Source organism: Mus pahari, chromosome 7 (assembly GCF_900095145.1).
Source record: "Mus pahari chromosome 7, PAHARI_EIJ_v1.1, whole genome shotgun sequence".
Taxonomy (NCBI): Eukaryota; Metazoa; Chordata; class Mammalia; order Rodentia; family Muridae; genus Mus; species Mus pahari.
Window position 1 is genome coordinate 55,748,651 of NC_034596.1, and position 26,562 is coordinate 55,775,212.

A 26,562-nucleotide genomic window follows, 5' to 3' on the forward strand; every position below is an offset into this window, starting at 1 on the left:
GAAACAAGGTCTCACAATGTAGCCTAGCCTGTCCTGGAGCTCACTATGTAGACCAGGCTGGCCTCTGTTTTCAGAGCGCTTGGACTAGGGGCGTGCACCACCGCAAGTCAGTATAGTCAGTGGTCTTAACAGCTAAGTCATCTCTCCAGCCACTTTAAAAGAATTTTGTCTTTTAAACAATGCTAAATGAATGACATTGTCAAAGTGTTTTATTAAGAATCGTTCACTCAGCCGGGCATGGTGGTGCACGCCTTTAATTCCAGCACTCGGGAGGCAGAGACAGGCGGATTTCTGAGTTCCAGGCCAGAGTGAGCTCCAGGACAGCCAAGGCTACACGGAGAAACCCTGTCTCGAAAAACCAAAAAAAAAAAAAAAAAGAATCATTCACTCAAAAAATAGTTCACACCAGGCAGTGGTGGCACACACCTTTAATCCCAGGGTTTGGGAAGCAGAGGCAGGTCGACTCTCGGTGAGTTCAAGGCCAGCCTGGTCTATATAGTGAGTTCTAGGATATCCCAGGGCTACCCAGAGAAAACCCTACCTTGAAAAACAAAAAACAAATAAACAAAACAGTAATTCACTTACTGCTTTCTATTTGTTCTAAGATCATACTGACACTTTTAAAACTCTGTCTTAAGTATTATTTAAGAAGTAGATTCCACAGTTCTCTTAAATATAGTTCTTCATTATAGGACTAGTTAAAACATTAATTTTTTTTCATTTGATTCTATCCATTTAAACTATGTTTGAAAATTGCATTAATTTTCTTTTCTTTTAAAAAAGTGATTTAAAAAAATTTATGTGTGTGAATGTCTATAGGAGTGTATATGTGCACCGCTTGAGGTCCTGGCGCCAGAGGAGGCCAGAAGAGAAAGTTGGATCCCTTAGAACTAGAGTCTGAGGTAGTTGCGAACTGTCATGTGGAAGCTTTACAAAAGTAAAAAATATTCTTAACCTCTGAGCCATCTCTCAAGCTCTGTTATTTTTATTTTTTTTTTATTTTTTATTTTTATTTTTTGTGGTTTTTCGAGACAGGGTTTCTCTGTATAGCCCTGGCTGTCCTGGTACTCACTTGGTAGACCAGGCTGGCCTCGAACTCAGAAATCCACCTGCCTCTGCCTCCCAAGTGCTGGGATTAAAGGCATGCGCCACCACACCCGGCTCTGTTATTTTTAAAAATATATTTGTCACTGTACATGCCATGTGATGTGTATATGTGTGTGTGTATGTGTGTGTGTGTACGTGTGTGTGTGTGTGTGTGTGTGTGAATGTGCCATGGTTCATATGTAGAGGTCAGAGGACACTGTTGGGAGTCCTTTTTCTTCTCTCACTGAGGGCTCCCGGGATTAGACTCAGTTGTCAGGTTTGTGAGGTAAGTGTCTTTTTGTTTGTTTGTTTGAGGTAAGCGTCTTAACCTGCTGAATCATCTTACTGGCTAACCCAGTCCCCGATAGTCTTGGAATAAACTGATGGCTCTTTGGACCTGTCATGTGCACCATTATAAACATAGTAATTTTGACCTATGTGTGTTTGAAATCAGAAATTTAAAAGTTAATTCTGTGGAAGACGCCATTCTTTAGATATTGTTCCACTGCAACTCATTTCACTCTGAGTGTGTCTACGCCACGGTGCTTGTGTGGGGGTCAGAGGAAAAATTTCTGGAGCTGGTTTTCTCCTTGGAGCCTGTTTGTTCCAGGGATGAAACTCAGGTTGCCCGGTTTGATGGCGGTGTTCTTGCCTCCTGAGCCGTCATCTCCCTGGTCAGATAAATCTTTTTGAAATGTAGGTTTCCTGTAGATCAGCTTAATTTGGCAAGAACTGGAAGATTTTTGTTTGTTTGTTTGTTTGTTTTTCGAGACAGGGTTTCTCTGTATAGCCCTGGCTGTCCTGGAGCTCACTTTGTAGACCAGGCTGGCCTCGAACTCAGAAATCTGCCTGCCTCTGCCTCCCAAGTGCTGGGATTAAAGGCATACGTCACCACTCCCGGCTGATAACATGCTTTCAAAAAACTAATTTATTTTTATGTATGAGTATTTTTTGTCTGCATCTCTGTCTGTCTATCACATACATGGCTGGTGGTGCCTGAGGAGGCCGGGAGAGGGCACTGGATTCGTAGTGAACTGCCCCGTGGATACTGGGAATTGAACCTCGTCCTCTGGAAGAGCGTTCAATGTTCTTTCCATCCCAAAGACAACATGCTTTCAAAATATTTTCAATTTAGGCTGACAATTTTACCCTGGTATGAAATATGCCTTGATCAAATCCACCTCCACTACCTCCTTGTCCTTGGACTCACCACAACACCTCTTTCTGCTTAAATGTTCTCTTTTCATTTGTTTATTTATTTGGTGTGTATCTCTGTGTGTGTGTGTGTGGGGGGGACAGTTGTGCTACAGCACACATCTAGAGGTCAGAAGATAATTTGTGAAAATTGATTTTTTTTTTTTCTTTCCACTGTGTGAGTCCCAGGGACCAGACTCAGGCTTTCTGGCTTAGGAGCAAGAGCCTTTACCTCGACAGCCATATTGCTGGAACCTATTTTTTTTTTAAATTTTGAGGCAGGGGTTGGCTGACCTTGAATTCACTATCTCCTTCTTTATCATCATGAGTCCTTGATTATAGGGGCTGCACCACCAGACTCGGCTGATCACGCGAATTTTTATTTACACAGATCTAATTAATATCCGAGGGGGGAAAGTAGTGATAAGTTTCATAATTTCCTGAGATTGTTTCCGGTAATCTGACATTGCATCTCGCTGAAGTGGTGCGTGAACCTTCTAAAATCACCAAAGGAAGCAGTAGTCTTGTGTGCGTTTTTCTTCGCCTGAAGTGTTCAAAGCCAAAGATGATCTAACATACAGCTTAGTATTGCTCTTAAGTATAGCACAGCCTTGTGCTATACTTGGCTTGAAAGAGAAAAGAAGCGTCCGTGTGTGCAAACTCATGGCAGCCAGGGTTTCATAGTTTGCTATTTTTATGTTTTTATAACGTCAGAATCTTCCATGTACAGAGCCAACACTGAACTACAGAATGTCATGGTTTTATCTCTGCCAATCTTTTTCTTTTTCTTTCTTTTTTTTTTTTGGTTTTTCAAGACAGGGTTTCTCTGTATAGCCCTGGCTGTCCTGGAACTCACTCTGTAGACCAGGCTGGCCTCCAACTCAGAAATCCACCTGCCTCTGCCTCCCAAGTGTTGGTATTAAAGGCGTGCGCCACCACGCCCGGCCGAATCTTTTTCTTGTTTATTCCTTGGAGCCAGGGTCTTTTATATTTAATGGTTTATATTATTATATACACACGATCCAGTGGGATCAAGTTCCATCAGGTTTGGAACTTGGAAATCAATCGCTGTAAGTTCTAGTATGGCCTTTCTTGGTGTAACCATTCGTTCTATTTATTAATTAGAATTAGCAACCGATATTAAGCATCCTGCAGATACTGTAAATAATTTTTGTCATTCTGATTGTCTGGTTCTTCTAGCAGATAAAGTAAGCAAAATCTGTCTCATTGAGTGATGTCTACGTATTGTATCTTTTTGGATAAATGTTTCTAACAGGAAAGGAATCTTTTTTGTTTTTTTCTAGAGATAGTTTCTCTGTGTAGTCCTGTCTTGGAATTCACTCTGTGCGCACACACACACACACACACACACACACACACACACACACACACACACACAGGGTGGCCTCAGACTCAGAGACCTGCCTGCCTTTGCTTCCTGAGTGTGGTAATCAGGGGCATGCACCACCACACCTGGCTGAAATATTATTATTATTATTATTATTATTATTATTATTATTATTATCTTTATTATTTTACTTATGTGAGTGTTTTGCCTGTATATATATTTGTGTACCACCAGAAGCTGACGCTGGATCCACTGGAATTCAGTTACAGGTGGTTGTAAGCTGTGGTGTGGGTGGTGGGAGTTGAAACCGAGTCCTCTGAAAGGTAGCACGTGCTCTTAACCACTGAACCATCTTTCCAACCCCAGGAATAAAGGAATGATTGATTGATTTATTATTTTAAAAATATTTATTTTTGGGCTAGTGAGATGGCTCAGCGGGTAAGGGCACTGACTGCTCTTCCGAAGGTCCTGAGTTCAAATCCCAGCAACCACATGGTGGCTCACAGCTACCCGTAATGGGATCTCACGCCCTCTCCTGGTGTGTCTGAAGTCAGCTACAGTGTACTTATGTATAATAATAAATAAATCTTTGAGCCAGAGTGAGCAGGGCTGACCAGAGCGAGCATAGGTCCTAAAATTCAACTCCCAACAACCACATGAAGGCTCACAACCATCTGTACAGCTACAGTGTGCTCACATACATTAAACAAACAAATAAATAAATAAATCTTTAAAAAAATATTTTTGCCAGGCGGTGGTGGCTGGCGCACACCTTTAATCCCAGCACTTGGGAGGCAGAGGCAGGTGGATTTCTGAGTTCGAGGCCAACCTGGTCTACAAAGTGAGCTCCAGGACAGCCAGGGCTATACAGAGAAACCCTGTCTCAAAAAACCAAAAAAAAAAATTATTTATACGTGTGTATGGCTCTGTATGTATGCATTTGTATGCAAGTTTCATGGTGTATGCGTGAAAATCAGAAGACGAATTGCCGGAGCTGGTTCTCTTCTTCCACTATGCGGATCTTGGGGCTTGAACTCTGCCTGTCATATTTGGCAACAAGCATCTTCACTCACTGAGTCATCCTGTCAGCCCAAGGAATGGAATCTTAGTGGGAGCGTTTTATTATCCCTAGTCATGAGCTTACACAGTAGGAGAAAGTTGATGTCACATTAGCTCCTGGTTCTGGCTATGGCACCCAGGCTGGTGTTGACTTTGGGACTCTCTTGTCTCCGTTTCTGAAATGTTGGGATTACAGACCTGTGCTACCATGCTTGGCATCATTTTTAAAGTAAAAAAATATATTTGCTTGCTTAAATGAGTACAGATTGTTGTTGTTGTTGCTGCTGCTTTTGTTGTTGTTGCTGTTGCTGTTGTTGCTGTTGCTGTTGCTGTTTTAGTCTTCCTTGGCCAAGGTATCCAGCACTATGTGGTCATCTGAGTGAAGGTCCCTCGAAGCCTCTGTCTTGCCCTCCAGCCTGTAAGCGTGTTATTTCACAAGCAGGAAGGACTTCAGAAGCTCTTCTTTAGGTGCACTATAACCCCACGGTTTCTCATGAGAAGAGAGCGGGACAGTGTGAGTAAGAGGTGACAGGGTGTATCACTGCTGGAGAATGGAAAACGGTCCTACAAAGTGAGGCATGAGGGAGGCTTCCGGAAGCTACAGAGGGCCAGCATTTGAATTTTCCTCCAAGTTTCCAGAAGGCGCACAGTCCAGCAAATATGGCTTTAAGATTTTTGACTTCCAAAAGTCTAACAGACCGAACTCTATTACTTAAGACGAAAGCCTATGGTCATTTGTCATACTACCTTGGGGGGACTTGTACAGGTCACAGATAATGTTTTGTGCATTTTCTCAAATGAAGTGTCATATTAGCCATGATGTCTCAAACAATCACTTCAGAAAACAAAAAGGAAGCCAGTGACAAAGCAAGTATGTTAGAAAAAACATTTCTCTTTATGTATTTGTAGATATGGACTCTGAAGTGGAGTCACCCATGGGAGAACATGAAGGGGTACATTTCAAACCCTCATCTTCTAAAAGGAACGAGGAAGATTCAAATTCATGGGTGGACCCTGAAGGGCTCTCTGTAGCACAAACAGACGGGTCTGTGGAAGGTGTCTTGCTTGATACTCAGCTGGTTTCTCCAAAAGGTAAGAAACGTTTCTTTCTTTCTTTCTTTCTTTCTTTCTTTCTTTCTTTCTTTCTTTCTTTCTTTCTTTCTTTCTTTCTTTCTTTTTTTGTTCCAGTTCACCAACTGAAGAATAAATTAAATTAAGAAATGATATGTCATGTGATAATATTTTCTATTTTTAAAACAACAGAGCATGCTGCAGACTTTCAGCTTCTGAAGTATTTATTACAAATCGATGTCTACGGTTTCATGAGCTCTGCTCTTTCACCAATTGAAATTCTTTTAGAAAGTGTAAGTTGGATTTTAAATTTTCGTTTACATTCTTTAGTGCTCTCTGTATGTCGGTCTGTCTCTCTCCGTGTGTGTGTGTGTGTGTGTGTGTGTGTGTGTGTGTGTGTGTGTGTGATACAAACGTGGAGGTCAGAAGACAACTTTCTGAAGTCTGTTCTCTCCTTCCACCATGTGGGTCTTAGGGATCAAATCTGTTAGGCTTGGCAGCAAGCACCTTTAACAGATGAGGCATCTCAAGCACCCCATAGATTCGTAAATCTTTTGCAATAATTTTACCTAATATAGACATGACTTAGAATGACTCCTATATAACCCTCACAGTGCTTCACTTTCCATGAAATGGAAAACTCATGTATGAGTTCTTTGATAAAGTGGATGTTGTTAGGATTTTGTTGCTGTTTGTTTGTTTTGTTTTGTTTTCTTTCTTAAAAAAAAGATTTATTTATTTGTTTATTATATATAATTACACTGTAGCTGTCTTCAGACTCACCAGAAAAGGGTGTCAGATCTCATTATGGGTGGTTGTGAGCCACCATGTGGTTGCTGAGATTTGAACTCAGGACCTCTGGAAGAACAGTCAGTGCTCTTAACCACTGAGGTATCTCTCTAGCCCTTGTTTTGTTTTCTGACACAGGGTTTCTCTGTGTAGCCCTGACTGTCCTGAAATTCACTCTGTAGTCCAGGCTGGCCTCCAATTCAGAGAGCTGCCTGCTTCTGCCTCTTGAGTGCTGGAATTAAGGGTGTGTGCTATACCCTACAACCCAACCAGGGTTTTTTTTTTTTTTTTAAATCTTGAATAATAGTTTCTGTTCTTTTGGGAAAATTATACTAAATTATACTGAATGAGTAAATTAGAAATACTATGACTTAAATATTCTTGAGCAAATTGTTAGTACCAAATGAAGTGTTGTAATAAGCATAAGAAAATAAATAGTACTGTAATACTTAACTTCACTATAGCAAAAACTCCAAATTCTGCTCACATTTCTCATTTGTTGCTAATGTGATTATCAGCTAGATGCGGTGTACTCCTGCAGTACCAGCATTTGAAAAGTAGAGGCAAGATGACTGAGTTGGAGGTGCTGGTGCTATACAATGAAACTCCATCTTAATAAAGAGAGGGGGCACTAGAGAGATGGCTCAGTGGTTAAAAGCACTTGATGCTCTTGCAGGGGACTTGGGTTCAGTTCCTGGTACCCACACGTCAAGTTACAATTGTTGGGGTTCAGGAGCTGCTCCAAAAACCACATGCACACAGATCTCATTCAGACAGGGAGAGTTTATTGAGTATACACCCCGAGACTGATCAATCAGAGCCATAGCTCAGACTTGGGAGCTGAACCATGGCTTTCAGTAAAGATCCCATAGGGCTTCTAAGCCTACAGTCCACAAACATCTGTGCCAAGCTATTCCACTAATCATGATTTAGTGATAGGGGATTTCCTTAGGAACAGGTCTTTGTTGTACAGTTATACGGCTCCCATTGTTGGCGTATTCAACTATGGCAGGTTACTTGTCTTGTCTAACATCCATGCCTTAACTTGTCAACCAGGATGTCAGTTAGCCATGCACATGCCTCTTTCTGCCAAGTAGGATGGATGTCTGTTCCCAGGGAGGTCTTGGGAACTTAAATTTTACTCAACCCCTACTCAAAATGGAAGTCTTGTTCCAAATGGTTTCTTATCTTGGTGCAGGTGTTTCTTTGATGTTGGGATCCATCCCAGGAGCAGCTTATAAAAGCATATACTTTAAAAGCTTATTCACAGGTGCAGGAAGTGCTGCTGGGTGGTTGGTTCCAGTCCAAGCTTACTGTGGGTAACTATACAAAGCAGTTCTAACTGACTTACGTTGTGAAGTTCAAGAGCACAGAATATAACAGAATATACAATCAACTTGGGCATGAGAAAGTTTCTTCGTAACAGCACACGAGAAAGTTTCCTCATGACCTTAGTAACAGCACAAGATGGCAGGCAAGACAGTTAAGAGTTACCAAGGCCTTAACATTTCACCTAGGCCTCAACAACAATCATCTATAACTCCAGTTGCAGAGGATCCATCACCCTCTTCTGGTGCCAGCACCAGGCACACACATATTTGCAGGCAAAATACTCTCATAATATAAAAATAAATGTGTCTTAAAAAAACGTTAGCCTTGTGGTGGTGGCACATACCTTTTAATCCCAACACTTGGGAGGCAGAGGCAGACAGAACTTTGTGGGTTTGAGGCCAGCCTGGTCTACAGATTGAGTTCCAGAACTACCAGGGCTACACAGAAAACAAAAAAACAGCAAAAAACACAAAACAAAACACCAACAGAAACTTATTACTAAGTGAGATATAGCCTTCCGGCAGGACCTCACTTTAGCATTTAGCACACAAGGAATCTTTTGCAAACTTCTTTACTGTAACCTCCAAGATAACAGAGAAGGCGTTTTATCTGCTCATTTACTTTGTGGGTTGCTTTCTGGGAGCTCATTGGAAAATGCAGGTAGGAAAAAGAATAATTGTGATATTGGAATATAATAGTCAGAGGGCCCTACCACAGGGTCTGCAGGAGGTGGCTTAGGTAGAAAGTGTGGGCAAAGGAGGCTAAAAGTGTCCTAGAGGGGAGCATATTTGACCTAATACTGAAGGAAAATTAGAGTTAGCAAAAGCAAGAAAAGATGGACATACTGTAGTGGAAATAACATTTTTAACACTCATGAAATAGAAGGGAACATGACCTTTTTGTGAACTATACATAGGTGGTTCATCTTGACAGAATAGGGGAGATTTCATAGGTACATGAGGATCAGGTTAAGATTACATATCTCTGGCTGTCCTAGAATGTACTATGCAGATGAGGTTGGCCTGGAACTAGAAATCCACTCACCCCTGCCTCCCAAGTACTGGGATTAAAGATATCTGCTACCATGCCTGGCCTTTGTCTCATTTTTTTATTGCTGGCAAATATTCATCTTAAAACCAATGCCAGCTTGGTGTGGTCTTTGATCACAGCACTTGGGAGGCAGAGGTGAAAGGTTCTCTGTGAATTCTATGAATTACAGAGTTCCAGGCCAGCCAAGGCTACACAGTGGGACTCTACCTAAAAACAAACAATGCTGTATAGGTCTGCCAAAAGAGTGTATGAGCTCTACTTGGTCCACTAGTCACACTTTTAAACCTCTGGCCTAATATGTGGTGGTGGTGGTTGAAATGAGTGGAGGAACGAACCATTTGGATAGAACTTCTAGATAGGGGTCATTGGATGTAGTAACTGATTTGTTATAGCAAGAATTAAAGAGAAAAGTAAAATAGTTACAATGTTTGTAGCTAGCTGACTAAGTATATGGTAGTACCACTAACTGGACAACTTTTATGGAAACTACCTAATATATTTCCTTTTCTTTCTTCCTTAACATCTTCCTTCCTTGACACCTTCCTTCCTTCCTTCCTTCCTTCCTTCCTTCCTTCCTTCCTTCCTTCCTTCCTTCCTTCTTTCTTTCTTCCTTCCTTTCTCTCCGTTTTGTTTTGTTTTTCGTTTTTTTTTTTTTTTTTTTTTTTTTGAGACAGGATTTCTCTGTGAGGCCCTGGTTGTCCACTTGCTCTGTAGAACAGGCTGGTCTCAAATTCAGAGACCCACCTGACTCTGCTTTCTGAGTGCTGGGACTAAAGCCATATGCCACCACTTCCTAGAACCTACCTTCCTTTTCCTTCGTCCCCCTTCCTTTTTTCCTTCCTTCCTTCCTTCCTTCCTTCCTTCCTTCCTTCCTTCCTTCCTTCCTTCCTTTCTTTTTTTGAGACAGGGTCTCAGTCTGGTCTGGAGTTCTCTTTGTAGCACAGGCTGTTCTCAAACTTGTGGCTCTGTCAGATCCCCATGCTTCATCCTCCAAGTGCTGGTATTACAGGCATGAGCCACCATGCCTGACTTCATTATGTTTCTTTAAGAAGCCCCTTCTCATTTAACTTTCTTTGTTAGATTCTACAAAGTAGATATTATAAAATAAAAAGGTCCAGAAAGATCATTACTTTTTTTTTTGTATGACTCAGTCTTAAGATGATTATAAATGTCAGTCAGGTTAGGAGAAAAACTAGTACTAATGATAATCGCTAAATAGTCAGAATGAAGCCTTCAGTTCTCGGTTGAGATATCTTTCCCTGTACGGTGGCGATGCACACCTATAAGCCCCAGCACCCAGGAGACAGGCAGGTGGGACTCTCTGAGTTTGAGGCCAGCCTGTCTACAGAGTAAGTTCTAGGACAGTTGGGACTACATAGGGAAACCGAAAAACAAACAAACAAATAAACAAACTAACAAATCCACCAAAAGGTATTGCTGGGCTGGTGATGTCGCTCAGTGGAGGAGAAAACTTGCTTGGGCCACAGAAGGCTATGGGTTTAATTCCTCAGCACTGAAAACAATGGTAACAAGAAACAGTATACACACACACACACACACACACACACCTACCACACACACACACACACACCTCTCTCTCTCTCTCTCTCTCTCTCTCTCTCTCTCTCTCTCTCTCTCTCCCTCCTCCACCTCAGGTCAACTGTCAATATGTAAAATGTGAGTTCATTTAAAAATTCTGGCTTCCCTTGAACACTGAAAGACTGCAGTCCAGACATCTCTAGACTTGTACCACTCAACTACTTTCCGTGCACTCTGACAGCTTGTCCTCTCTCGGGCTGTCAGCCCGTAATCATTGGATTAGATGTTCCGAGGAGTTGCTAACACACCTGAAATCTAGCAATCTGGGCACAGCTTTGACACACATAGAACATAGATCGGAAAGGCTTCAGTAAACAAACAAACAAAAATTTGGAGCAATTTTCCAGTTAATTTTGAGTGAAAGGGGTTCTTTTTGTTTTGTTTTGTTTTGGAGACAGGGTTTCTCTGTGTAGCCCTGGCTGTCCTGGGACTCACTCTGTAGACCAGACTGGCCTTGAACTCAGAAATCCACCTGCCTCTGCCTCCCAAGTGCTGGGATTAAAGGCGCACACCACCACTCCCCGGCGAAAGGGGTTCTTTTTCTTCTTCTCTAATTGTCTGAGGTGACTGTTGCAAGAAATCAGTATTTCAGGTAGATTATGTGTGGAGGCTCATTCCTGGTATAACCTGGGAGCTAGAAGTACTCCCTTAGCAACTTTATCTTACAGCCGAGGAGCCTCTTGAAGTTCTAGCACCCATCTATTCCTCCCCTGAATGCTTCATTGGTAATCAGCACCGGAACTACCCCGCTCCTGTTGAACAGGTAGCTCCCGATTCAATACATTCGGAGAAGAACTCTTACACCGAAGACTCAGAGAATAGCAATGTGGCACAACTTGTTGAGTTCCTTCCCAGAGAGGAGTGCTTCCGTGTGTAACACCAGTGCCTACCTAAGTGGGAGCGGCTAGTCCTTACAGCTTTGACATAGGGCCTTCATGAGGGAAACCGGTCTCTGGTCCGTGGACTAGGTGTTCTGGTTAGCAAGTGTCTAATGTCCCTGGAAGTTTTCCCATAGTTATGAACACTAATATTTACTATTTCCTTGAAAGCAGGCCCTTTATAAGATAATAAAACCTCATGCTTACTTATGGAAAACTGTCTTTTAATATAGTTCCCTTGGTAGAAATTATGAACTCACTATGAATAGACTAGAATAATATTCAGTGTTTCAGCAGTTGCAATCTTAGGATCTTTCTTTCCAATTGTGGATCTTAATGTGTAATATGTATGATATTTTTTTAAAAAAGTGCATATGTGCAGGCATGTGTGCACACATACATTTAACAAGTTATGAGGTCCGTGAAATTGGATTACGGGTTGGTAGTCACAGTTCCACCTATAGTACCCCTCCGTCACAGTGTCAAAACAGGATCACACTCCTTGTGGTGGAAACGGGAGTGCAGAAGGTATTAAAATCTGGACTCTTTCTCAAGGACCTGAAGTACTCAGGAGAGCTTTAGTTACGCGTCCGCGCGTTTTAACATGACCGTCCTAGGACATGGCATTGGCAGGTCTGGGTGAGGAGGTAAGGGTACAGGACTGTAATGCAGTCACAAGTTAGACTTGGGGATTTGCAGTGATTGTGAGGTTTACTATTTGTTGCTACGGAGAAATCTTTGCTTTACATATGCTTAGGTTTTTTTTGTTTGTTTGTTTTGTTTTAATTTTTTATTTATTTTTTATTTTCTTCCTTTTAAAACTTCACTTGTCTCATTTATGCTTTGAGCGTTCGGGATGATAACTATCGTAGACTTTTGGAAAGGGCCATAGATTAACATAAGGAAGACAGGCTGAGCAAAGCAATTCTTTTCGTTTTCTGTTTACAAATCCTAACAGCCCAATAAGATTGTAGAGCCTGTTAAATATGCCAAGACCTACTGTAAAATTTTTATTTACTATAGTATCCTAACTGAACCTTAAACATCTCTGAAATTTAAAAAAAAAAAAAACGTAAGCACGCTTCTTTCCTGACTTTCGTATTCACATAAGCTGATTTCAACACAGTCCAACATGTACAAGAGTTGGGCACTACCTTAAAACGGGAGTATTGAGCAACTTCTGCTATCTCCTGTTAGCAGTTTCTGAAACTCTCTAGGGTGATGTGGCAAAGAACAGTTTGAGTACGGACAAAGTAGGCCTCAGTTTGGTCTTAGTAGTCACTGGCGGCAACCGTGGTTGTTTCTGATTTTGTGTGTGAGTGCTTGTGGCATGAAAGTGATGTGTTTACTGTAAGGGAAATTTACAAAGACTTATGATTTTTATCAAGTTCTCTTGGGAGGCTGCTGCTTTTTGAGTTTCTTCTCTGAAGACTTGTGTTAGATAATTTGGATAAGAAAGATCCTGTAGGTAAAGAAGACAGAAGTCAGGTTGTCGTTTAAACCTTACGTTTCAAATCCTCTCTCCCAGGACTTCGTGCAATGGCTCTAAAAATAGGGCCCTAAATTTAGAGGACAAGCTGCTACATTTAGTTCTTTTCTGCGAACTCCTTGGGTCGAGCAGGAGCCCACGCGGGCTCGATCTGACACCCTGGTCCTTAGGGCTAATGCAGTTTCAGACTGGGACGCCTGGCCAGCGCCCACCAGGTAGACACAGGCGAGCGAGCGAACCCGAGGGCTGGCCCGAGGAGGACCGACGCGTGCTCGCCCAGGACAGGTTAAACTCTGACCAGACCACACAGGTGACCCGAACGCCTTCGTGTCCAGAGTCCGAAGTGCGGACTCGCAAAGCAGGACGCGTCGGCTCGTGCGCGCCGCGGGCCATTTTTCTGGCCACAATTATGGCGGAGGCCGGCGTCTCAGTGACGGAGGGGTCCCCCGGGGTACGACAGTGTGGGGCTCAGGCTCTAGAGGAGCGGACGTGGGCGCGCTGGGAGCTCGGGGTTGGGGGGAGGCGGGACTTTTTTCACCCCCGGGACTGCGTCCTAGGTCTCGGGGTGGAAGGCGGCAGCCGCACGCACGCTCCGGCTCCTCGTGCCCGGAGGTTGGAGGCCCGGAAGCGGCGCGCGGGCCCTTTAAGGTCGAGCGCGGACGTGGCCGCGGAGCTCGTGCAGTAGAGGGGGCGTCGCCGCCGCGCCGGCGAGACCAAGGCCGGGGTGGTGGGGGTGCGAGGCGGGCTCCCCCCGCAGGGCCGCAGTGGTACGCGCCGGCCGCTAGTGCGTTCGCCTTCCCGGCGCTGCCCCGATCGCGCCGGGCCTGCTGCTGGCCGGCGGGCCGGCTGCGAGGCCTCCGCCCGTGGGCGCGGAGATGGCGGGGCCCGGGGCGGCGGCGGCGGCTTGCGCAGGGCGGGTTCTGGAGCAGCTGCGCAGGGTGAGTTCTGGGTTCGGGAGCTGTGGGCCCGGGGCGGCCGAGCAGCTGCGGCAGGGAAGCCGGAGCTCCAGCGCGCTCGCCCGGCCTGTACTCGGCGGCTGCTCGCCGTAGGGAAAAGGGGCCCCGGGGTTGGAAGGCATTGTGGACGTCCCAAAGGAGAGCGTGTTTTGTTCCCGACCCCAAAGTCAACTGCCTGGACGTCATTTATTTTGAACAGGGGTCACTTACACGTGGTTCTTCTGACTGCCGGAAACTGGAGTTTCTTAGCGATGAAACTTCTTGGCTCAAGCGGACGCCTAAGCTGGGGCCGGAACTGAGATTTTAATTCTGCATTATTTTTCCCCAGTAAAGAATGCCCTTCTGAAATGTCCTAACCATAGCGCTCTTCCTCTTTTCGCATTGTTAATGTAAAAGGTGTTCTTGTAAACTCTAGACATAGTGAACGCTCGGGAGCTAAAGTACATTTTTTTTTTTTCTGTTCTATTTTGTATTCAGGTGGCGGAGGTTTTTTTTTCCTTTAGTGTTTGTAGGTGTTTTGTTGTTGTTGATAATATCCCCCCCCCCCCCAGTTTTAGAAAACTGCATTGTATTTTCTTTTAAAGCCCATTTAAATATTGCAGCTATTCTGATTAATCAGTTCGGATTATCTTCTTGTTTTGTGAACTTAAAGTAGTGTTGCCATGTGCGTGTTTTCTTTTATTTATCCAAGTGTAGTGTAGTGAGGGCACTCACCCATGAATGAAAAAGTTCTGTGGAGGTTCTAAATGAACCAAGGATTTTGCCACTGGCACCTGGCTCTTTTAAAGGAAAGAAGACACACAATTAGTTCATAGTAGACACCGATTGCTTATAGACGCACACATGCTAAGCAAGGAGAGGGATTGTATGCATATTCTTGGGAGGTTGGGAAGGTCTTAAGAGGCCGAGCAAATATCATACTCTGTTGCTCAGAGGATAAAGTGAGCCAAGGATGGGATGTGAAATGATGCCTGCTGTAGACAGGTGGGTCCCAAGGACTGCTGTGGGGTGCAGGAGAGCCCTCAAAGGCTTTTCAGTATTTTGGCTACTATAGATTTTCCTGGTAGTAGTATGCATGTAGCTTAGATGTCAGGGAACAAAACTCAAAACAGGAAATGAGAAATGACCACGGTAAGGATACAGAATGGGGTCCTCAATGGGGAACTAAGAAGAGCTGAAATGGGTTTAACTTTCTCGATTAGATGTGGCGAGGGGGTGGGTTGTGGGGAGAATCTAGAATACTCCTAAATTTCTGGCTGTATCAGTTAAGTTATTGAGGTGGGGTTTATGGGAAGAGAATCATATATTGTAGATGAGAGATAATTTCAAATCATACACATCTCCCTTCATTGAAATCAACAATTAGTGGCCCAGGGAGATAGCTCAGTGGGTAAAGGGCTTGCTGTGCAAGCATTACCTGGAGTTGGAGCCCACATATACAGTTAGTGCTAGGCTTACAGGGACCTCTAACTCTAGCACTGGGTGGAGGTGTTGTGTGCAGGGGAATCCCAGGGGGTCACTGGTCACCAGCTTAGCAAACAACGGGTGAGCTCTAGGTTCAGTGAGTGCGCACATGTGAGTTTAGGTGTCCGAAGAGGCCAGAAGAGGGCATCAGGTTCCCTGGAGCTGGAGTCACAGGCAGGTGGTTGGGAATGTTGTGAACTCTGGTCCTCTGAAATAGTAGTAAACTGCGCACTCATCTCTGGGCTGGGCTGTGTGATTTTACATTTAGAAAAGTATATTGAGCTTTGTTTTAGCTCGATGTATGGCTTTGTTGTGAAGACCCTTGTGTTGTACAGCTGAGAATGTGTTTTCTGCTATTGTTGTGTGGGATTTTGTTAGTATCTAAGGTCTGGTTGGTTTGTAGTGTTGTTCCAAGTCTTCTCTCTTTATGCTGACTCATTGAAAATGAGATCTTGAAATCCCTAATGACTATTGACGAATTATCTGTTTTTTCCTTTACTTCATTTTGTGGTTCTCTTGTTGGGTAAAATATGACCTTTATCTTAAGACTTTGCAGTCACATGATGTCGCTCTTTGTTCTTAGTAACAGTTTTTGTCTTAAAGTTTTTTTTTTTTAATTTTTTTTTTTTTATCAGATATCACAGTTGTCACGCCACTTGTTTATGACCAGTTAGAATCTGGGGCCACTGAGGGAGGAAGTTTTTTGAGCTGACCCAGGAAGAGGCGAACTATGTAATCAGCTGCAAGCCTTGAACTGCATGGCTTGGAAGAGTGTTTCAGGAGAAGCAGTGTGAGGGGTCTCGGTTATACAGTCCATCTGTGGGGAGGAATGGTGGCAGTACTTGCCTTCTCTTAACTATTTGCCCTCGGGATCCTGGAGGCAGATGCTCATACCGTTGCTTGGGGGTAAGAGACCACATTTCTGTGCATTGGTGTCTGAAGTAAAGAAGAGAGAGACAGAAGTAGATAAAGGGCTTTTCACCCTTTCCTGTGCCCTTTTAAGGTTGACACTGTACTTTAAGAGGCTAACACAGAAGGGTAGAGGAACTCTCCATCAAACCCAGAGAAGAGGCTCCACACCTCCTCTCTGGATCCTGTCTGGAGTCACAGCTGAAAAAAAGAAGGATAAAGATACAGGGATTAAAAAAAAAAGACATAATATTACATGCTTTTTGTAACATTATGTTAATATACTAGATAGCAACTTGGAGGGAGTCTGTGTAGACACAATAGTTAAAAATAGATTTTAAAAAGAGTAATAACTATTAGAGGGTGTGTGTGTGTGTGTGTGTGTGTGTGTGGCCCCCAGGGGAAGATGGCTGTGGAGGGTCTAGCTGGTCTGTGATGATGGCTGAAAAGAATCAAGCCTGATCATTTTTTGAGTTCTTTCTCAAAGAGCCTTAAGTGGTGTGGCATGGAAGAGCCTTTCAGAAGGAATGGAGTGAGACCTGGCTTATATTGTCAGGGGCTTTGGGGAGAGAGGTGGGAACAGCTGCTTTCTACTGAGTATCTGTTCTTGTGGTCAAACTGCATTATTTTAACTCAAGGTAAGGAGCAATAGGAGGGAAGGATTCAACTCTCAAAGTCAAAGCTCAATCAGTTGTCTTATGACCACTCTCCCTGCTCCCACCCAGCAAACTGCACATCTGTGTCTCCCCTGTAGGGAAATTTTTGTCAAACCCAATGTATTGCAGAATGTTTGATCACACTGTGAAACTTGAGGTTTTTTTTTTTTTTTTTTTTCCAATTTACTGAAAAAAAAAAATCTGTTTCTAGTTTAGTTTGGCTCAGCCTTAGCACACACCTTTAATCTCTCTGGCTGGAATACAGACACACCCTTAGTGTACATCTTTTATCCCAAACAATGAAGATAAAGTTAGTTTGTAGAAGGAAGCACCCATGTTTGAAAGTGAGGTCTAATTGAGTGGCAGACAAAGTGAAGAACCAGGGAAAGATTTGACCACAGAAGAGAGAGGAGCGGCAGGCTTCTTAAGAGAAAGCAGGACCGAGAGAAACAGTGAGGACGGCAGTTTCCCCACGACAGTTGTACAGAGACAGGTTGTTGAGAGAGAACAGACTAGATACCTGTGAGGGCAGAGCAAGCCAGGAAATGAAGGAGCCAGAAGATTAGAATGTATTGCTAAAGTTAGCTTTAGGTCAAACAGAACAATTCAGTCAGAGGTGGAGAGAGAAGTCATATTGAATCAGTCATCTTGGAGAGGAGTTTGAGCCAGAATGGCTGAGTTGAACCAGAAAGCCAGAGAACAAAGAACTCGGAAGGAATAAGCTTATTCAGCAACAAATCTCAGAGGCTGAAAACACTCTAGGCCTAGATAAGACTGTACAGAGGCTAGAAGCTTCCCGGACTAGGTCTGTGTTAGCAGACGGAGGGAGTAAGACTCGGAGATGACAGTTATATCAGGCAAATGAAGCCACTTCCCCCCCCCCCCCCGTGCATATAGATAAAATAGGAGTTTGAAGTCAAGAAACACCGCGTGCCCCCCCCCCCAATCTTTTCTTGGCATTCTCCTCCGTATCCTTGTATCTTCCTGAGTTAAGCTCTGAGCAACCGCTTCATAATTCTTCAATGGTTTGAAAACCATTGTTTCTCCACACTGTTGCTCTTTACCCAGTGAGAACCATTGTAAGTTGCCAGAAGAAAGTGGTTGGAGACGGAAATGTCTCCTATTCGCTGGTAGCCTGTTCCATATTCATAGAGCTGGCCTCAGCTGCCTGTACCTGTCTGTAATGGTACTGTGGAAGATGCATGGTTATAGGCTTATCTTCCTTTGTCTTGAAGGTTGTGGCAGCATTGCCTGAAGATATGAGAGCAGACTTTAATCCCAATGGGTTCTCACTGGAATTGGCAGTATGTGCGCTCACCATTGGACTGCTTGCCATTGTCTTATTTCTGTGGAGAGGTTTCTGCTCAGTAAGTAACCACTGCGTGCTAGGAGAGTTTTCATTCTGGAGATTTTTCAAGTTTTTTTTTTTTTTTTTAAGGTTTATTTTATGTGTATGAATGTTTTGTCTGCATATGTGTATCTGTATCACAAGTGTGCCTGGTACACACGGAAGTGACAGGGCGTTGGATCCCCTGAAACTACAGTTACAGATGGCTGTGACTACTATGGGTGTTGGGAGTTGAACCCTGGTCCTCTATAAGAATAACAAGTGCTCTTAAGCACAGAACCATCCCTCTAGCCCTCATTTTGTCTTTAGACTAAATAGCAAATTGACAAACTTAGTTGTTATTTCAGAGAAATAAGTTAGGTCTTAGTGTTCTGGGTAATGTGTGGCTATTAGAAACTGAATATAGATTTAGAGAAATGTTTTTATATGTAAGGATTCTTAAAGGATTCTTTGTAGGTATAGTACACACTAGTACCAAAACCCCACCCTTCTTCCTTCTCCTCCTCTTCTTCCTCCTCCTCTTCCTCCTCCTCCTCTTCCTTCTCTTCATCTTCCTCATTTTTTCTTCCTCCTCCTCTTCCTCCTTCACCTCCCCTCTGCTCCTCTCCTTTACCAGCAGATGTATCTACCTCCCAATTTAGAATAAAAAACATGTCAATTCATTCAGTTAATAATCAGATGGTTAATTTCCCCCTCCCCTCTTGCCTCTGTGTTGTGTAGACGCACCCCTGTCCCAGACCCTGTATTGCTTATTCCCATCGTTACATTTTTAATTAATTAATTAATTAATTAAATGAGGGAGTCCAACCATCTCCTTTTCTTTCTGAGGCTTCTTTTTAGATGTTAGTCTTTGTGCTTCTGACTCCATTTCTGATTTCTTCATGGTTTTCCTGAGCCCTCCAGAAAGCGTCCCTCCACCCCATGTTGCCTGTCCTATATTTCCTGTTTGCACACATCCCAGGATTTCGTGTCCTTTGGATTTTCTCTTCCCTGTCTCTCTGTCTTTGCTAGGTGGTGTAAGTCTTCCTTTTGTTTGTTTCTCTTGATCCTTTTGCCTAGCCCCGGGGCTGTCTGTCACAAGTGGGTTTACCCTTCCTTCACTGAGAGCTGAAGCTTAAGGGAGAATAAGGCTCAGGGGTTTTTATAGAGTTGGTCTGTGTCTAGAGCCCCATGGTATTTCTTAGACTGTTTTATTTTGGCTATTAACATTAGGAGTCTTAATAATAGGGTCTTTGAAATACTTTGTATTAGGGCCAAATATGTGTGTGAAGTAACAGGTGTCTTTAGACTGAGGCTGCTTCAGAGCCTTTCATATGATAACACATAGTGTGACTTCAGTGGGAGGCCTGACTATGTAGCAGTGCTTTCATCAGAAATAAAATGCCCCTGGGTAATTTACTCACAGGAAGGCCATAAGAAGTTGTTACCTTAGAAGTTAGGAGTAGAAGTCAAATAGATTTATTCGAAGGTATATTTGTTTTAATATTCTTTTGTTAAACATTTGTTTCAGATTCGAAGCCGATTTTATGTGGGTAAGTTGTTCTTTTTCTATTTGAGAGTTCATCACTGTATATAATTTAAAAACTTATAATAGTTTAGTCCCAGTAATTTTCTTTTTCTTTCTCAGGGAGAGAAAAGAAACTTGCTCTTGAGCTTTCTGCACTAATTGAAGAAAAATGTAAACTGCTTGACAAAGTCAGCATTGTTCAAAAGGAGGTAAGGCATGTCTGAGAGTAATGGTGGTGGGAGGGTCTGAACTTAGTGGTTCTCCGTGGATTACTTAGTGCCTCCAGAGCGCTGGTTCAGAGCTGAGTTCTGGGGCCCCTCACCTCCGTCTCAGCCATCGCTTCCCTTACTAACACAGTGCAGCACCTTGATTTGTTTATTGGTCATTTAGATATTCTCTTTGTGAAGTTGCCTTTTTAAGTCTTTTTCACTCTTAAAAACTTACATCGTTATTGTTGTGTCTACTTACGCCTGTGCATGAGTCCTTTTTCCATCTGGGTCCCAGGGATGGATATCAGACTGCCAGTTTCGGTAGCAAGCTCCTTAACTACTGAGCCATCTTGCTGGCCCATTTCCACCCTTTTAAAGACACATCTTTTCTCCTTTATGTCATACAGAAACAGGGCTTTTGTTTTGTTTTTAACATTTTATATTGGGGTTGGGGATTTAGCTCAGTGGTAGAACACATGCCCAGCAAGTGCAAGGCCTTGGGTTCCGTCCTCAGCTCTGAAAAAGAAAATACAAAATAACAAACAAACAAACAAACAAAAAATTTGTATCTATTATATATAAGTTTTGTTAGATATGTGGATTGCAAATGTCTTCTGTGACTTACATTTCTATTTTGTTTGGTGTCTAAAATAACAGGTTTAGAATTAATATGGTGTAATTTGTCTGGTTTTTGTTTTTTGCTTCCTGCTTAAAGAGATTTTTGCCTATCAAGGATGTAAAGGTATCCTTACTTGTTATCATGTAGAGACTTTATTTTTTCATTTGGCTTTGTGTTAGCTTGCTAGAGCTGCTATGACCAAATGCCACTTTACAAGCAGGAATGAACTCCATTACAGTTCTGGAAACAGGAATCCAAGATTGCGGTGTAGCGGGCTTTGCTTCGTCTGTGGCCTGTCCCTTGACCTGTTGATAGAGCTGCTTGCTTGCTGTCTCTCCCTCGTCCTGGTGCTTGCTTAGATCCAGTCATACTAGGCTAGGCTCATCTTAACTGCCTCATCTTAACCAGTTACTATTTAAAGGCTTCTCGGGGCTGGTGAGATGGCTCAGTGGGTAAGAGCACCCGACTGCTCTTCCAAAGGAGCAGAGTTCAAATCCCAGCAACCACATGGTGGCTCACAACCATTTTTAACAAGATCTGACTCCCTCTTCTGGAGTGTCTGAAGACAGCGACACTGTACTTACATATAATAAATAAATCTTTAAAAAAAAAAAAAAGGCTTGGTCTTCAAGTAACGGACACATTTGGAGGTGTTGAGACATAAGGGACGGGCTCTCTTTGTGTAGCCCTGAGCTAGCTCTGTAGACTAGGCTGGCCTCAAATTCATTAATGATCTCACTTGAGTGTGTCACCATGCCCAGTTTCAGAGTGTCTTAGTTAAGGTTTTACTGCTGTGAACAGACACCATGACTGAAGCAACTCTTAATTGGGGCTGACTTAACATGGCAGCATCTAGGCAGGCATGGTACCGGAGGAGCTGAGAGTTCTACATCTTCATCTGGAGGCTACTAGCAGAATGCTGACTTCCAGGTAGCTAGAATGAGAGAGTTATAACCCACACCCACAGTGACATACTGACTCCAACAGGGCCACAACTTCTAATCCTGCCATTCCCTGGCCAAGCATATACAAACAACCACACAGAGTAAACATTTTCTTTTATTCCATTTTATTACATGGGTGTTTTGCCTGCATGTATGTCTGTGCCATATGTGCATGTAGTGCCTGCAGGATTCAGAAGAAGGTATCAGATCTCTTGGGACTGGAGTCACAGACAGCTGTGAGCTGCCGTGTGGGTGCCGTGTGGGTTCTATGGAAGAGTAACCAGTGCTCTTAACCAATGAGCCATCGCTCCAGCCCCTCCTTCATTTTTAAAAGTACATTATCTTTGAGACTTGTAACAGTTTTTTTTTTCCCTTAGATTTTTTTCCCAGATATCTTCTTCTTTTTTTTATTTTTTTTTTATTTTTTTTAAGATTTATTTATTTACTTATTATATGTAAGTACACTGTAGCTGTCTTCAGACACTCCAGAAGAGGGCATCAGATCTCCTTACAGATGGTTATGAGCCACCATGTGGTTGCTGGGATTTGAACTCCGGACTTTTGGAAGAGCAGTCGGGTACTCTTACCCACTGAGCCATCTCACCAGCCCCCCAGATATCTTTTATTTTATTTCTAATTATGTGTGTGTATGTACATGTGAGTTCAGAGTCTAGAAGGTGTCCCTGGAGCTTGAGTTAACGTAATGTAGTTGCTGGGAACCAAACTCAGGTCCTCTGCAAGAGTAATACATGCTCTTAACCACTGACCCTCCTCTATAGCTCTCCCTACCCATTTTTTTTTTTTTTAAGATTTATTTTATTTTAATGTAAGTACACTGCAGCTATCTTCAGACACTCCAGAAGAGCGCATCAGATCTCCTTACGGATGGTTGTGAGCCACCATGTGGTTGCTGGGATTTGAACTCAGGACCTTCGGAAGAGCAGTCGGGTGCTCTTACCCTTTGAGCCATCTCACCAGCCCCCCATTTTTGTTAAGGCAAGGTCTCATGTAGCCCAGGCTGGCCTCAAAATCTATGCAGCTGAGAATTACCCTGAACTTAAGGATCCTCCTGCCGACACCTTCTGAGTCCTAGGATTCTGTTAGCCCTGCAGCTTCTGAGCTCTAGAGAACTCTAACTAATATAGCTTGTTAAATGTAGAGAAACCTCTACAACTGCCCCCAAAACTACAAGTCCAACAAATGAATTCAGTAAAGCAGCAGATAGTCCACGACAAATACTGAACCAGTTCAAAAAGATACCAACAGCCTCGATTCACTGTGGTAGTTTAGAAGTGATGTTGGGATGCTGTTTGTACAGCACAGTTGCCGTGCCCATGGGAAGTTTCAAGGTGAGTCAGCTGAGGTCATACACGACCATGAGCCAGCATTTTGAAAGCATTACAGATTTGATTATAGTAGGATTACAAGTTTGAGATTATCTTAGGCTTCATGGTGAAATTTCCTGCCCTTTCCAAAGTAAATAGGTGAATGACTTTTGTTATATTCACAGATTTGGATATCTATGATAGTAATCAGCTTTTGAACATTTTTACTACCCCAAAGAAAGTCTAAATTTTTGTTTCTACTCTTCACATAGTTTTCCTGCTTTATACATAGTTCTGGTTACTTACATGCTTTCTGTCTCTATAGGATGCTTTTCTAGACCTTTTCTTTTTTCTTTTTTTTTTTTTTCCAAGACAGAGATTTTCTGTGTAGCCCTGGCTGTCCTGGAACTCACTTTGTAGACCAGGCTGGGCTTGTACTGACAGATTCTCCTGTTCCTAGCAAGCTAATACAAAGCCCAAATGAAAAAGTAAATGAGGGACAGCCAGGGCTGTCTTTCACAAAGACACAAAGAAGCCTTGTCTCAAAAAAAAACCAACCAACAAACCAACCAACCAACCAACCCCCAAAACCAAACAGGAGAGAAAGAGACAGACAGACAGACAGTGAGAGAGGGAGTGAGCTAGCTCTCGAGGGAGTGAGATTGCTGGTGGTGGTGGGGGAGACAGCTACTGGTGGAAATTTGTGCCAATAATCCCAGAACTCAGGAGGCTGGGGCAGAAAGAGAGCTAGCTATAAGTTCAAGGCCAACATGGGCTATAGTAGGAGACTGTTTCAAAGGAGAAAGAAAGGAGACAAGTACAGTATTTGTTATCATGTATCTAGTAAGGGCTCTGTATCTAGGATCTATGAAGCTGGCAGCACACACCTATAATGCCTGCGTTCAGAGAGATGAAGCAGGATGGAGAATTCAAGGGCAGCCTGGGATACTGGTTAGGCTGTCTCAAAAACAAATGTATGTGTAACAGTAAACAAACTGAATAAACTTTCCTGCAAGCAAAGGATGGTGAAGACCATGACACTCCTTAGCCAGTGTGCTAACAGCAGCACAGCACACACTTAGAAGGACACAGAGAAACTGGAACACTCAACCTGTAGTAGAAATGCAAAATGATACAACCACTGTGGAAGGTAGCCACTTCTACCAAAGCAAATACAGACACAGCACTCCTCAGTAAATACCTGAACCTTCTGAAAATGCATCTTCTGTTTTTGAGATAGGGACTCACTAGCCCTGGCTGGTTTGGAACTGAAAGAGATCTGCTTGGTTCTGCCTCTTAAGTGCTGGGATTAAAGGAACTAGAGGTATGAAAAGCAATAGAGAAAATATTGTGGTATCAGTATTTAAGAAGTTAAATTAAGAAATGGATGAAAGGAGACTGGGAAATGGGGCAGAGGAGAATATTAGAAAAGAAGAAAAGAGTATGTATCAGAGGTATGAAAAGAAATAGAGAAAATATTGTGTATTTGATTTAGAGGAAAAGAAGGACAGAGCCTTTCCCATCAAGATGCCGGTTCCCACATACGAACCAAATACCTAAAGTATAAAAGTGTTCATAGTAAAGAAAATTAAGAATTATATATACATAATGGGAAAATTGAAATTAAAGATTAATTACACAAATGAATAAAATGAAATGGAGGAGTTCTGTTCTTGGTCGGTGCTCCTTCCAACACAACAGGACTACCCAAGTTTTCTGTGATTTGTCAGCTCCTCGCTGGTGTGCTTGGGCTGAGGTGTTGGCAATCCCTTAGCTTCTGCTGTCTCCGCAGACTGTGCTCCTGGGGCCTGTTGGTCCCATCTGGATTCTGTTCTAAGTTCTGCAGGCTCTTTCCCAGTTCCAAGGAATCCCTTGTTCCGTGGGGCAGTAGCAGGGGCTGGAGAATAAAGCTTGTTGAGGTTGTACAGGGTCCTGTGCCCCATCGTTGGCTCTTTTGTGTCTGTAATTTGCTGAGCCGGTCTCTTCTGCTGGTAGAGTCAGCCTCTAAGCTAGCACTTGCCATGGTCTGTCCTGAGTACGAATCCTGCTCCTCTCTGCACAGTGGCAGGGAGGCAGAAGAATGGGCCTTGGCCTTGGAAGGCTCTCGCTCAGATTCCCTGCCACTATTTGGTGTGTTGTGTCCACTCTCCCCACTGAGTCCAGCCTTGGGATGGGATGTCTGCTTGCATTCTTTAATAGGCACCTCCCTGGCAGGATTCAGTGCTGCTGTCCGGTGTGACTGGATGTGTGTATGCAAGAAACTCCAAGTAGTCTTATTTCTCCTGTCTCTGGCTCTTAGTCCCCTGGATTATTATCCTGACTCTCTTGTACCCAGATTCCTGGCCTGCCAAATATCACTTCTAAACTACCACTGTGAATCGAGGCTGTTGGTATCTTTTTACACTGGTTCATTATTTGTCGTGGACTATCTGCTGCTTTATTGAATTCATTTGTTGGACTTGTAGTTTTGGCGGCAGTTGTAGAGGTTTGTCTACATTTAACAAGCTATATTAGTTAGGGTTCTCTAGAGGAACAGAATTAATAAAATGAATCTATATATATTGAGAGGGGATCTTCGTAGAGTGATTTACAGAGTGAGATGTGGTCCTGCTAGTCCAACAGTAGCTGTCTCCCATCAGAAAAGTTCAGACTCTGATAGCTGTTCAGTCCTCCCAGCCAGGTGACTGAGTCTTTCATGTACTTTGGGTCCGAAGAAGTAGGTTTTAATACCATCAAGGGATGCCTCAGTGGCAGGACAGACGAACTTGCCAGGGACAGTGAGGGCAAGCAGCCAAAAGCAAAAGCTTCCTTTTTCCATGCCCTTTTTAAATGTGAGCTGTCACCAGAAGGTATGGTCTAGGTTTAGGATGGTCTTTCCATCTCAGATGATCCAGTCAAATCAAGGGCACCTAGCTGCTTGGGTCGTAGTCGATTACAGATGTAGTCAGGTTGATGACCAAGACAGCCATCTCACATGCTATCTGCAAATAGAGATAATGTCGAACTGCTCTCAGTAGGACTTCCAACACGGTGTTAGCCGGCTGTTGAGGGAGGGGATGCCCTTACCCTGCTCTCGGCTCCTCCCCATTGGTTGTGTTGGCTGGATTTTTCATAAATGACCTTTATCATGATGAGGGACTGACCTCTTATACATAAATCTGTGCAAGTCTTGGTGAAAAAAGGATGCTGAATTTTGTTCAGCGTTTTCTTGATCTATGTTCTTGTGATCTGGTGAAGTGATGGATCACATTAACTGTGCTGGGGGAAGCCCACATGATTAGGCATATAATCAAGTTCCACTTGTTAGAAAAGTCCTTAGAAGTTTGCAGTAGTTACCAGAACAATCCTTTTTGAAGTATTCAAACAAGCACAGGACCCTGGCCTAGCTCGTCAGACATAGCAGGTCCTGAGGTACATGCGTTGTTTCTTCATGGTTTCTAACTCTCCTAAAATCCTTACCTAGTTCCCTGTGTGAGTGAGCCTTTCATAAGGAGAAGGAAGTGTGAAGCACCGGGTTTGCCTTTCTGCAGGTCTCCCATATATCTGTACTGTTTAAATGGTTCTCCCAGGCCTTCAGACGGATTCTGTCTTTTGGTGTGTAATCTAGATGTTGTTCAGCAGGAAGCTTGATTGGAAGCAACAGAGTCCTTACTTTAATCTTGTGATGCTTTATATTTACTTATTCCTAGTTTTCATCCCTTGATTATCCTGTCTTTTTTTTTTTTTTTTT

General features: G+C 43.2%; 1 protein-coding gene and 1 non-coding gene across 17 annotated transcripts in view; both read left to right on the plus strand.

The window, feature by feature from the left end:
• Positions 1-26,562, plus strand: part of Mia2 (MIA SH3 domain ER export factor 2) — a 91,100-nt gene that overhangs the window by 14,058 nt on the left and 50,480 nt on the right. For 6 of the 16 annotated variants that reach the window (XM_029540566.1, XM_029540567.1, XM_029540568.1 and 3 more), the window contains exons 5-9: positions 5,597-5,779; positions 5,951-6,051; positions 18,116-18,247; positions 19,739-19,760; positions 19,856-19,944. In XM_029540566.1, coding sequence (XP_029396426.1) covers positions 5,597-5,779; positions 5,951-6,051; positions 18,116-18,247; positions 19,739-19,760; positions 19,856-19,944 — 527 coding nt within the window. Of the gene's footprint in view, positions 1-5,596; positions 5,780-5,950; positions 6,052-11,901; positions 12,054-13,246; positions 13,347-13,684; positions 13,834-18,115; positions 18,248-19,738; positions 19,761-19,855; positions 19,945-26,562 lie in introns of those variants that run through there. The other 10 variants (XM_021201363.2, XM_021201365.2, XM_029540573.1 and 7 more) reach the window with 7 other exon arrangements.
• LOC115064496 lies at positions 16,306-16,427 on the plus strand. Its single transcript, XR_003844334.1, has one exon. It is a non-coding gene; the product is annotated as a small nucleolar RNA SNORA26 (small nucleolar RNA).